General features: G+C 37.7%; 1 protein-coding gene across 19 annotated transcripts in view; it reads right to left on the reverse strand.

The window, feature by feature from the left end:
• The window catches only part of adgrl2a (adhesion G protein-coupled receptor L2a), a 108090-nt gene that overhangs the window by 63745 nt on the left and 31642 nt on the right, over positions 1-12703 (reverse strand). For all 19 annotated transcript variants that reach the window (XM_055221102.1, XM_055221110.1, XM_055221107.1 and 16 more), the window contains exon 3: positions 1764-1977. In XM_055221102.1, the coding sequence (XP_055077077.1) occupies positions 1764-1977 (214 nt within the window). The remainder of the gene's footprint in view (positions 1-1763; positions 1978-12703) is intronic.

Raw genomic sequence — 12703 nt, forward strand, 5'->3', positions numbered from 1 at the left:
AGAGCGAGCCAATATCTCTTTCCCTTTTCTCTCATATGACCCTCCATCCACTGTATTTTGGGCTCCGATGGCATCTCTGTATGCGACAACTGCGCTCGTGTCTAAGGTCTCATGCAGATGGTATTGCTCGTGGGGCAAGTCCATACACCTTAGCGGCTGGGTTGGCTTTCCGCCTGAAATAATCCTGGTTTTGAGTGATGGCGAGGGGAGAGAGGAGAGTAGAAAGCTCAAGGCCCGGGGTTGGATGTCAGTGATCAATCAGTGAGAGTTTAAGATGTATGAGGCGTCTTAGAGTGCGCCCTGCCAAAGAAGCTGCCCTTAATCTGACCCAGCAGGATTTAGCACAGGGTAAAAGAGCAATCATTTGAATTTAGGGAAATGTGTTTGGAATAAAGTCACCAACACAACGCATTTTAGGTTATGGATAGTGAGTTCTTGACTGTTCAAAAGATATAATATTCTGTATTTGATTTTTTTTTTTTTTTTTCTGCACATTTTTCTTCACGTTTAACTGTTCTGTTTTAGCTTTTGAGTAGAGATCCACTGATATGTTTTGGGTTTTTTTATGGTTGATGCCAATGCAGATTATTTAGCATCCAAAGCAACCGATGGCCGATAAGCTCTGCCGATATTTTGGGTCGATATCTAGAATTGATTTTGATTATTTCCCCCAAATTATGCATCTTAAAAGAGCTGTGTTTTGTGATGTTTTGTGCAGTTATCTTTTCGCACTGAAGTCTTCAAATAAAGCTTTGTGTCTATTCTTTAAACTGCAGGACGTGCATTATAAATATCGTCCTGTGCTGGAGATCAAAGGGCGATAACCAATGCGCTAAAAAGTGCAAATATCGGCCTGATATATCGGTGTTTATCTCTACATTTGAGCAAAATAGTAACGATAGTAACACAGCCTTATGAACACCATTTTCACATCATTACATTTGAGCATGTTTCAGTAATCTGGCATTTTCAGTTTGTCTCTCCTTTATGTTTTTAAAGTCCTTTCTGTGTTTTTACTTGATCTGTGTGAAAATGGTTTTGGTTTTTAACTTTGTGAAGTAAAGCTTTAGTTTTACAAAGTTTGTACAAACGCCAAGAGATGCAGTTTTGTATAGCCAAATGTCATGCTAACTAAGGCTTTGAGGTATTTCCAGGACACGGGCTTTATAATAGAGAAAAGCAGGAGTCCTATAGTTCCCAAAGTCCTTTTAATGACTCTTAATATTAATACAAAATGCATTAAAATCCAGTCCAGCCCCAACCTGCAGCTAAATAAAGGTTAGAAAGGAAAGGATCTTGGTATAACTCTTTTGTAGTGAATTGCATAATAGTGTACTGCCCAGAGACTCCAAGTGTACCATTAGTGCCAGTATGATGAATGAAGAGGATTGTGTGAGAAAAGGGCATCTGGACTAAACCCTATGCCACACCAACATTACACTTGGAAGCAGGTTATTTGCTGCAGAATTCTTTTCTCTATTTTAATTTAATCAAACTGACAAACTGCAGTTATTTTCTCTCCAGTCAGGACTTCTAGTTTGCTATTTTTGATGGAATAAATCAATTCAGCATCGCCTGCTATTGTGTTTTTTGGCAGATGTTTTTCTACCAAAGGCGAAACAAACGTAAAAGGTGTCAAAAGGCATGGAATTGCTACTATTGACAAGTGCCCAAGTCGAAACGCCCAGAGCGCTAGTTCATATTAAAAACATAACTGTGTCGAATCAAACGTCTTGCCCATGCAGTGTTTCTATATCCTTTACCTTTGTGACATGATCTTGTAGGCGTCTGGAAGATAGCAGTTGATGTTTTCCATCTGGAAGGGGTCAGCGTCACAGATCTTGTCATCCGTGCGACCGTAGTTGGCACTTTCGATCATGATGACATCACTTCCTGGACACCGTAAGTCAATGGGATAGCCCTCACATGACAGCTCCCTCCGCACCAGGCCAAACGGCAAGGCAGCGCGGCTAAACCCTGGAGACAACAAGAGAGAACTGGGTGAGAATAGAAATGAACGGGAGACGGAGCTTTCAAAACACAAAAATGAAAGGAATACATTCTGTTCAAATGTTTTTCTTCTTCTTTTTTTTTTTTTTTTACAGACATAAGCTACAAGGGTTGTCAAGAAAATCAATACCCAGATAGTGATTGATACTGAAACAAATACTGAAAAAGATACTCATTAGAAGTTATAAAAGGAAAGTTTTGACCTTTCTGTGTTTTTGTCTCTGATCAATATCATAACATTTAGAAAAAGAACATAATATTTTGTCTAAAAAAACTAAAAATGTTTTACGCATTATAAAATGTAATATTTTTTATGACCTTTGTGCATGATATCAAAAACTCTACTGGCACTAGTTTTCATTCAAATCAGTCATTATAACAGTTGGTGGGTTTTGAATGCAACCTTTCCAAAAACACAACAAAAATGAACATACAGTCTCCCTAAAAACGAGAGACAAGAGCTAGCATCGCTTCAGACAACAAGGACAGGTCAAATGAGACATTTGCAGACACCACATGAGCATAATACTAATCTCGTCAGCACTCCAACAACAATGTGCTGCGTGATTACAAAGCTCAGTGTTGATTGTTTTAAGTTCACCTCAGTCCATTCGGCCAGAGGAGCGGCTGGCTTCATTTTACTTTGTTGGAATACTTCATCAATTAAGTCTAAATACAATTATCTTTAGTCTGATTGAATGCTATAAAAGTAATTTGCATTCTATATAGCAACTCTTGTTTTGTAAAGGAAGATAAATGTCACTTTGTATTTCCTGATGGTGGACCAATCAGATTAAAGACTTCAGGGCTATAAAACAGTAATATACAGTAGATATCATCTCACCTTTGCAGCACTATTTACTTGGGCACATGCAATCTGTGGGGAATGATTTTTCTTGTCTTTTTGCTCTATTCTTGACAGCAAGCTTACGCGAGTGGCCGACAGGCTAAAGGCTTTCAAATATGATATATTTCAGCCATATTTTATTTTGCCTTTCTCACCTTCTAGTGTCAGAATCAGCTGCTTAAGGTAATAAACTATTTATCAGATATGTTGTGCAAGTATATTTTGAACAAAAATACAAGCCCTGGTGGAAAGAAAAAAAAAAAAAAAAAAAAAGACGTGTTAGTGAAGCTGACAAGCAATTTCGAGTTCTTGTCAATGCACTCCAGCACCGCGCCATCAAAAGTCAAGTAATACAATGTGTAGTCATGCTATAGGCCTATGTTAAACATCAGTCAATGTCAAATTACATTCTTAAACGGTGATAAGAGAAGGAGAAGATGTGAAAGACAAGGCTGTGCTCTCGCTGACTGCAACACCACACCAGGCACTATATAGAAAGTGATGGATACGCTGAATGTGAGATATTTAGATGCAGTTATTTAAAATATGGGAGGTAAATAATTGAAAAGACATTATGTATAAGCAGAAAACATACAGTATGCAAGTTTATGTGCAGTTTCATCAAATGCTACATTTCAGAATATTCACTTTTATGAGCAGAGCGTAACAATGTAAACTGTTAAATTGCTTTTACAGTTTTCTTTACATTACACTGTGATGTTGTGCATCCAAACTGTGACAGTTGAAAATAGGGGAGTCAACATGGGGGGAGAAAGGATCTGTTGTCTCAGGCTCCAAGGTCTTAGGGGTCCCTCTTCCTGTTGATTTATATGAGAGGGGGCCTATGTCAGGTTTCTTACCTGGGTTCTCAAATTTCTTTCAATGGACCTGCTTGGTTTCAATGTTTCAGGTCTCAGGGTAAGCTAAATTATTCGTATGCAGTAGCGGAATCTGCTTTTACACTTTTGCACCAACCTTGTTGGCTTATGTGATGGCTACATTGTTTTGAATTACAGCAATAATACATGTGGTTACTGGTTTGTCAGCTATACTAAGATTTGGTGGTACTTCTTTTTATTTGGTTGGTCACACAGTCCATCTCTGGAAAAGGTAAAATGTTCATTAGCAAACTTTCTAAGCCTTTTTACCATCTCTGCCATGGGCTCAGTTTTCTGGCTATATTAATACCACAGTCTTTTCACTGCAGATCTGTAGATTTTTCTCTGGTCCTTGGTGGTTTCCTCTTCCCAATTATGACAATAATAAATCTTAAGTTTTAAAGCACTTGATTAATTGGTGGAACACGCCGGCTGTTTAAAAATACAGAGATCCCTGCTGCTGTAAACCACCAAGTCTCAGAGGACGTAATGAATTAAATTTAAATGAATAACTCTCCACTATCATTTTCACATGTCGCATCATCAAAATAGAACTGGCCTAATTACACTGACAGATGGAAATGAAATGCAAATATAGTGCAATACAAACATTTACAGATTTATATGGAGTGATTTGCAGGGTTCATACCCAGGTGCAAACTCTACAACGACTGAACAAATGTATGTAGAAGTCAAAGTACCCAGAACTACTCGAATCATCTATTATCCTTTTTGCCATTTTTTCACTAGGGATGTTACAATATTTCTTTTGTGGGTTTGTGTGTTACAATTTATTATTTTACAATTATTCACGATTATTGATACCAAGTCAAAACAACGGTGAAATCCTTAGTTCAAACTGTCCTATCCACTACTATTCCTCTAGTTCACATGTGTCAAACCCAACGCCCGTGTGCCAAATGCGGCCCGCTACGTCATTTTATGTGGCCCGCGACAAGGTAAATTAAAACGTATGACTGTCTCAAAATGTCAGTTTATCAGGAGATACACAGTTATAGGCATTTTTTTTTTACATCTAAACGCATATGCAATATTTGTAGTCAAGTAATAAGTAAAAAAAAAAAAGCAGTTACGTTTATTTTACATTACATTCAGTTGCATTTATATGGTTTTACAGTTACATGTGGCCCTCGGTGAAATTGAGTTTGACACCCCTGCTCTAGTTTATGAAAAAAAAAAAAAAACTATCTAACTTAACGTGATAAGAAAGCACTTTACATTTAGGTTCACTTTACATTTAGGTTCACTTTTTAGTGCGAAGATTTAATTGGAATGGCTTATTTTAGCGATTACTGTAATTATTCATTTATATTTTTGTTGTATTTCCAATTAGACTGTGACCTGAAATACATGATTACCAATTAACCAAATAATCTTGACATCCATTTTTGTCCCAACGTAGGTAGAGTGTTGCTGTCATTGTGTCCACGGGCAAGGCACTTACCCTCCGTTTCTTTGCACACTGTTGTATGAATGTGTGTGTGAATGGGTGAGTGGTTCCTTGTGTAAAACGCTTTGAGTGCAGTAAAAGGAGGAGAAGCGCTATATAAAAATGTGACCATCTGTAAAGACTCATCGTGGCTGCTTTTATGTTTAAAATGCACTAACTCAATTTGCACGCTACAATATCAAACTGGCATGTACAAAAAACAAATTCTATAGACTGTTTTTTCCACAAGAATGTTTAGTATGTACATCAAAAACAAACACACATTAGTTGTATAGTATATTTCTCTCACTGCTAATCCCCATTAAAATTATAGTTTACAGAAGTTTTCATGGGTCAGTGAAGCAGCCGTCATGTACTTGGTGGGATCCGCCCGTTCACTCTGGCCTACTTTGCAGCTGCGTATGATCTACTTCTTGGGCCGCGTTTAAGTCCTTCGGGTTTGATCCCCAAATCCTCCTCCAAAACCACGGATGCTCAGAGTGTCCCGGGAACGCTGCTAAAACACTTAAATGACTCGGCACGGCTAACTCCACTTCTGCTTTTATGATTTACAACAAAGTACAAAAACAGACTGATGCAATGTGTGCTCCAAAACATGGAACAACCCAAAAACTACTTGCAACTTTACAAATGTGCTGATGGCCTAACCTGAAAAATATGATGTTTTTCTTGTCAAATATCTGCAAATCAAACTAAATGGGCCATGCTTAAAGGACATTTTATTTGTCAGAGCGGTTTAGACCTGACAGAGCTAACGCATGGTCATAAACAACAGCGGACAGCCTCTCCCTCTCTTCATTGATTGCGTTTGAGACTGGACTACTTTTTCATTCCAGAGTAGACGGGTATTTTTGGAGCAGACGATATGTGAATGGCACGGATAGAATCGATACAGAGACACGGATGACCCCACCGGCCGTACGCGCACGTGTTAAACTCTTAATTTGGCTGTTAAATCACCATATGTTTCACTGTAGATCATATGCAATGAAGGTATTGTGGTAGTGTTACTATGAGTCCATAAAAAATTATAGAAGCCACCTGGTTTGTCTCATTATATTAATAGCGTAACTGCATTATGGCGTTACACACACTAATGAGCCAACAACATCGTCAAACTCATTATCAAACTGTAAATAAAAGATAGAAAAACAAGCCATTTTTCTTCTCACAATGATCATAAGACTAACGTTTTATATTGTAACGTCCCTTTCAGTTTGAATCAAATAACTCATTCAGCTGAAGAAAGGATCAAATCAAAATGTAGACACTTTACTCAGATCAATCATATTAAGATCCAGTCTTTAGTCCACACAATCCAGACATACAATATTTTCCCTCTTCTTCCACTATTGCCTCAATTACACAATGGAGAGCAGCTATCAATACTGCCGTAATAGGGTCAACTGTCAGATTGACAATAGGATTATAATTGAAAGTTATTATTGATCTTTTCACAATGACCCAGAAAGTGCAGACCCCAGCTTTAAAAGTGCCGAGCGCTTTAGTGCTAAGTGTATTTCAATGTCAAAGCATTAAACTAATAAAGACACATGATTTAAACTCTACACATCTCATTTGCATGGTCACAAATACATTATTGTAATAAAGCATAACTTAGAAGGAGCCATCAAATGCTTTATAAATAGTGGAAGGAAAGCAATAAAAGAGATCTATCTATAATGCATAACAACGCAATATTTACTCTGCAATGCTGAATCAAAATCTGATCCTAATACAATTGCATAAATCCCTTTATATTGTATAATGAGAGTTTATATAGCCCCTGTTTTCATACAGATAATATTGAGACAGCCAAACACCATCGATCATCTGCTGGCACAGTGTAGCACAATGTTCAAATTGCACCCAATGCTTAGACGTGCTAATCCAAATAATATCATTATTCAAATGAGCCTGAAAAGTAATCATGATTTAGCTTGTGCATCATTAGCATAATTATTTATGGAAAACATGATCTGTAAATTATTTGCTATTCACATGGCAATAAATAAACAGAATCTTTCTATATGTTGGGGATTTTCACAAGAAGAACAAGAAAGAAACCGGAGAGACTTGTTGCTGTAATTGAGGTATGTTTTTGTGCTGAAAGGGGATGCTGAGCCAACAGAATGAGAGTCCACACAACACACTGGCGCGAGGTGCAAAAACAGATCTGCACGATTAAAAAGCAGAGATGTTTTTTCTTATTTGTGTTCCCTTATGATTGTCAGTCGCACACGCGCAGCCACACTTTCACACTCAGCCAGGGAAACTTCGCACTTTTCTCTTCACAGGATGCAGAACACCTCCTCCAAATATCAAAGAAGGCTGCCATTAGAATACTTCAACCTCTGCCTGTCAATCAAACTCCATCACATGTACCTATGTCATATAGGCACTAATTTCACTCAGTGTGATGCAGTGAAGGATGCCCGCTCTGGTGGCCATGGCAACAAGCAGAGAGACAAAACTAGTGGGATCCTTATTGTGGCCTTGTTGACAGAAGTCTTAATCAGACACTCTCCTCAGCTATTTAGAAATCAAATACAGCAGCATACATTAAGCACGTTTTTTAAGCATTTATTTATAGGGCCTAGATTTCACTTACAGGGGAATTATTCAAAAAGGTCATATTTAAAGCATTCAGACATTATTCTTGGCATTAGAGCGAGTGTGTCTAAACTATGGCCCGGGGGCAAAATGCAGCCCTCAGACAGTTTTTTGTTGGCCCTCAGAACTCCTGCTGTATTGGCCCTGATGAACTTTTTACAGCAAATTAAAGTATTTCTACCACTATAATTTCAATAGGATAATGGCACTGTGGTACAGACCTATAAATAAGACTTATTAAAGGTACAGTGGCTCTACGTTACATAAACTGCATCAAAATGACCCACGGTAATGAACACCGGCCCATCAGTGGAAAAAAGTTTGGACACTCATGCTTAGAGGAACAAAATCTTGTGCACTAAACATAGACAGTATATAAATGGACATAGATAGCGCACTAGCCGCCACGTTCCAAAAAGGAAGTGACTCGCTTCCGGCTCCATCGAGTCTGGCTCCAAATGACTTTACACTGAAAAACTGTCACCCCTCCCTCTGTAACTGCTGCAGTGAGCCTCGTCATTTTGGTCTTTAAATGTTCGTATTCACCCGCTCTATATGATCCTGTTTTTTTTATTATTATTATTATTATTTATTATTATTAAGATAAGAACATTAATAACAGACAAATCAGGTGCCTTCTTTCCCTGAGGTTACTCCCGCGAACGTTAGCAACAGGTTTGATTGACAGTGTTGCTACATATCCGTTCACTCATTGGAACTGACTGGATTGGCTCTTTGGTTGCTATGATAGTCGCGGTCGGAATTCCTAATATGGAACTCTGCCTCAAATTGGCCCCTATAACTGCTAGCTTCAACGAGCTTCATTTGACTGGAGCCGAATTCTATAGGTGACATCAAACTCACTTAGTCCACTTCTTTATACAGTCTAAATTACAGTTAACTATTATGCAAAGATGCTGACTCCTCTGGTCCTATCGTTCTTCTTCAGTTTTCAACAGTTATGGGACAGTTTTTCACCGTGGCTTCCTTTATATTCAAAATTAATGACAACTTTTAAGGTAATAGTCTATTAACATGAGCATACTATCGTTAAATGTCATTGATTTCAAACACGGTCCATTCTTCCTCAATTCATAGGTCATAATACTTCACTGCTCTAATGAGGTATGTCTTTCACTTCACCGACTGCCATGTCCTGGGTAACCTTTAAAATAATATTGGGTCAATAGAGAATCATCAGCTCAGTGGCAAAGAGAAAATCCAGTTTATATGGCAACCTGATGGTACTGTGTTATATTTATCCAGTCTTGTAGTTTTTTTACTATAGATGTATTTCAAATATGCAAACATTACAAACTATACACAGAAATTGTCGTTTTACATAGTTAGAAACAAGTTTGATATATTGCTGAAGTAAATATAGACGATAAACGCTGATATTGAAACTGCTTTACGTCACTAAGAGCAGATTTAAACCACGAAAACTATTGTAAATGTAAAATATTGTTAAAAAAAATCATGAGCTGCAATAAATAAACAGCAGAATGAAACACTTAAGTTCTTAGTTTGCATATCTAAGTTATTAATTCAACCTTTTATGGCTTAAATCTTATTATATAGACAAAAAAATGCAGGTTTAGTTAGAAAAGAGTAGTTTTGTACTTATTTACTTTCACATATGTATATTTTTTTTAGAAAGTCAGTCTCACTATAGTAGTTTGAAAGTATAGGACCCATTAAAAATATTTACACATATACTACCTTCAAAAGTTACAAACTAAACTTATTCCTGTTACTTTTTTTGCTTTTGGTAAGTTTTCCCATCAAAATACCTCTTTGTAATCTGAGTTGCTCATGCCACTAGAGTTACCCTAGCGAGTGATCAAAAGCGCTATTCAGTCCACTCCACTGCTGCCATCTTTGTGACCGGGGGGACAAAAGGGGGTCTCCAGATTATTTTGATGTGAAAGCAGATAATTTTTCTGTCGAGGTCCCGGTCAATGCTTGTCCACTCTCCCAAAGCTTGTCGACTTGCATTAGCGCTAGCCTTTGATTCGCCTGCTTCTTTATAATGAGGGAAAAACAGCTGCTTGTAAATGAGCTAGCATCACGGGCAGCAGAGGTTACTTACTGGGGGGATTTGAGGTGAAAAGAAAAGTGTGGCGTATACGGCGCTGGCTGTGGAGACATAGGGAAACTCAGCTTGAAGTCTCCGCGAGGTTGTGCCCCACTTGCAAACCTCTACGTTAAAAGTCCTCCAACAGGGCTGATTCGATAATCCCGAGATATCCTGTATTCTTAACATGTCAGTTCTACGCAGGGGAGGCAAAGACGAAAAATATTGCAAATTTCCTGGAAACAGCGGGGAAGAGGCTGGACGGTTGACGCTGTGTGGTCATTGAAGAGGGAAAAACTCTTTGAATGTCTTTTTGAAATTCTCATTTACGCACTTGGACACTGGGTTCCTATTTGCGTACATGTATCATTGTGTAGCATGCTGAAAACTGAAGTCACTTTTGGAAGCGGCTGACAGAAAAAGACAGTCAGTTATGTTGAGGTTTTGGCTTCTCCTGTAATTCAGCCCGTAACATCTGAACATTATTAAAGTTTGTGACAAGTGATGTCCAAACTATGACTTTTGCGGCTGGGAAATGGTTGCAAAACTTTCTGATTTAAATGTGTTTTTGAGATATCTATAGAAATGAGATTTGTGTGTGGAAATCAGTCTGAATGTGGAGTTCTTGTAATCGAAACCCCAAAAGATATGAGATTATATGTAAGGCTATATACTGAAAACAAATCTGACAATATTGTGTTATTATGGTAACAATGCGATATGCAAAAGCGTGAGTATTTTTGGATAAAATGGTGTAGCCAATTATATGCTGTGCTATAATGTTTTCCATGTTTTTGGATGTACATTTGATATGCATCCACAAAATGTTGTTTTAATGAGAACTTTTAATGAGAACTCTTAATATAACTGAATACTTACTCCTTTGCATGATAGGCTTTGTGTTATAGTACCAAAAGGATAGCTATACCTATGCTCCACTAATACAAGTTTTAAATACATTTTTGTTACGTATTCAATTCACTTTTTATTTATATAGCACATTTAAGAGCAACTTCAGCTGCCTAAAGGGGCTTTGGATAAAAAATACACAGGCATACATAGGCAAAGAACAATAAAACAACAATATATCATGTGTAGCTTGTATTAAATGCCAGGGAGAAGATGTGGGTTTTTAGTCACGTTCCATTTTTTCACTATTACACCATTAAATCCACCCTGAATATTCTCTTACAACCCAAATAAGCTGCTTTATTGTAAATTTATGCAGAATAATGATTGGTGATCCAGAAGGGCTATAGTTGAAAGCGAGAGGGGGAAAAGGGGGGATGAGAGAAAACTATTGGGCAAAGATGAGGCACGGAGTAGCAGGGGAATGAGCACCTCCGTCTCATCTGTATTCTCCACCAGCCAATTCACTCCAGTTCATTTACATCTCTGCTACTTCCATAGCAACAGCAGGGGGCTATCGGCAGCATCTTTGATATAGGTACATGAGTCAGGAGACGATCTTGTCATTTTGCTTTGAATATGAGCTGTAAAAGGGTACTGTTTATTCCAGTTTCATTTTTTAAACTGTATTCGCACCACCCAAAGCATTAAAACTAAAAATTAATTGAGCTGTCGAGCAGTGCATACTGGTGGTTAGCATCAAGTACGGCTGGTATACTTTTTCATGAGCTACTCAAACCAAATTAAAGATAATTGCTTCGTCTAGTGTAACATTTCAAGCAAGTATCAAATGTAATTGAATTTCTTGACATTTCTTGAAAATCAAATTTCAGTGTTTTTATATTATTTTTATTTAATTTGTATGATTAATGTTTTTCCAGCTGTTGGTTATGCTCCTCTAAGTTAGTAGAAGGGAATAAATAATAAAAAAATAAAAAAAATAGAAAATATTTTTAAAAATAGCAAGTGTTCTACTTCATATTTTAATGTTAGTTTCCTTCAGGTCAAGTGCAGCTCCATCCAAATGCACAGCAGCAGCAGCGGCAGGGAAAGACAGCCTCATCAGATTCCATATACACTTGTATGTAAATCAACCTTTAGGCCTAATTAAGCTCTGTGGGCCTCATCAAGGTCATAAATCCCTTTTTTCATAATGCATTATTGACTCCACATCATCAGCACATGTCGGAGCACTGCGCTACCACGTCTGCACAATGTCATCCCACTGTCTAATATCGGATAGCCCTGAGGCCAGGCACTGCAGCCGGAGCGTGTGTGTGTGTGTGTGTGTGTGTGTGTGTGTATAAGTCTGTGCGTGTGTGTGTGTACACCAGAATACAGACGACAGATTTTTAGGTCACACACAAAAAGCAAGGACATCCATCTTCTAGTAACCAAGAAATGTGCGGCGTTCAATTTTAAGAAACGGTCAGTGAAAGACAGGATAATGAAATTGCCCTTAAGTTGAACAAAGGTGGATCGCGAATTTAAGAAGAATTCTAACATTATAACAAAAATCCTTCGCTGATAATATTTTGTAATTTAAGATAAACACACACTTTGCGAATTAATGTCCGAGTTTTAATTAGTGTTGCAGAATTGCCAAGACTAATAAGTGAAATATCCATTTAATTGATTTGTGTGCAGAAAGGCCTATTTTATGTCTTCTTTTTTCCAATTTTCAATATTAAAAATGGGTGTGGCGGCAACATAATTTTCTCTTTTATTTGAATTTCGTTTATAGTTTATCTGGTGCACTCACAGAGATTTTTCCTGACAACCAAAACTTACACATATACAGATAATGGACCAGCTCTACCACTGACAGCTACTTAACCACGTAACACAGCGCACTTCACCTATGACACCTTTCATGCTGGATTTGTTGTTTTTGCCAT

Source organism: Periophthalmus magnuspinnatus, chromosome 4, assembly GCF_009829125.3.
Source record: "Periophthalmus magnuspinnatus isolate fPerMag1 chromosome 4, fPerMag1.2.pri, whole genome shotgun sequence".
NCBI lineage: Eukaryota > Metazoa > Chordata > Actinopteri > Gobiiformes > Gobiidae > Periophthalmus > Periophthalmus magnuspinnatus.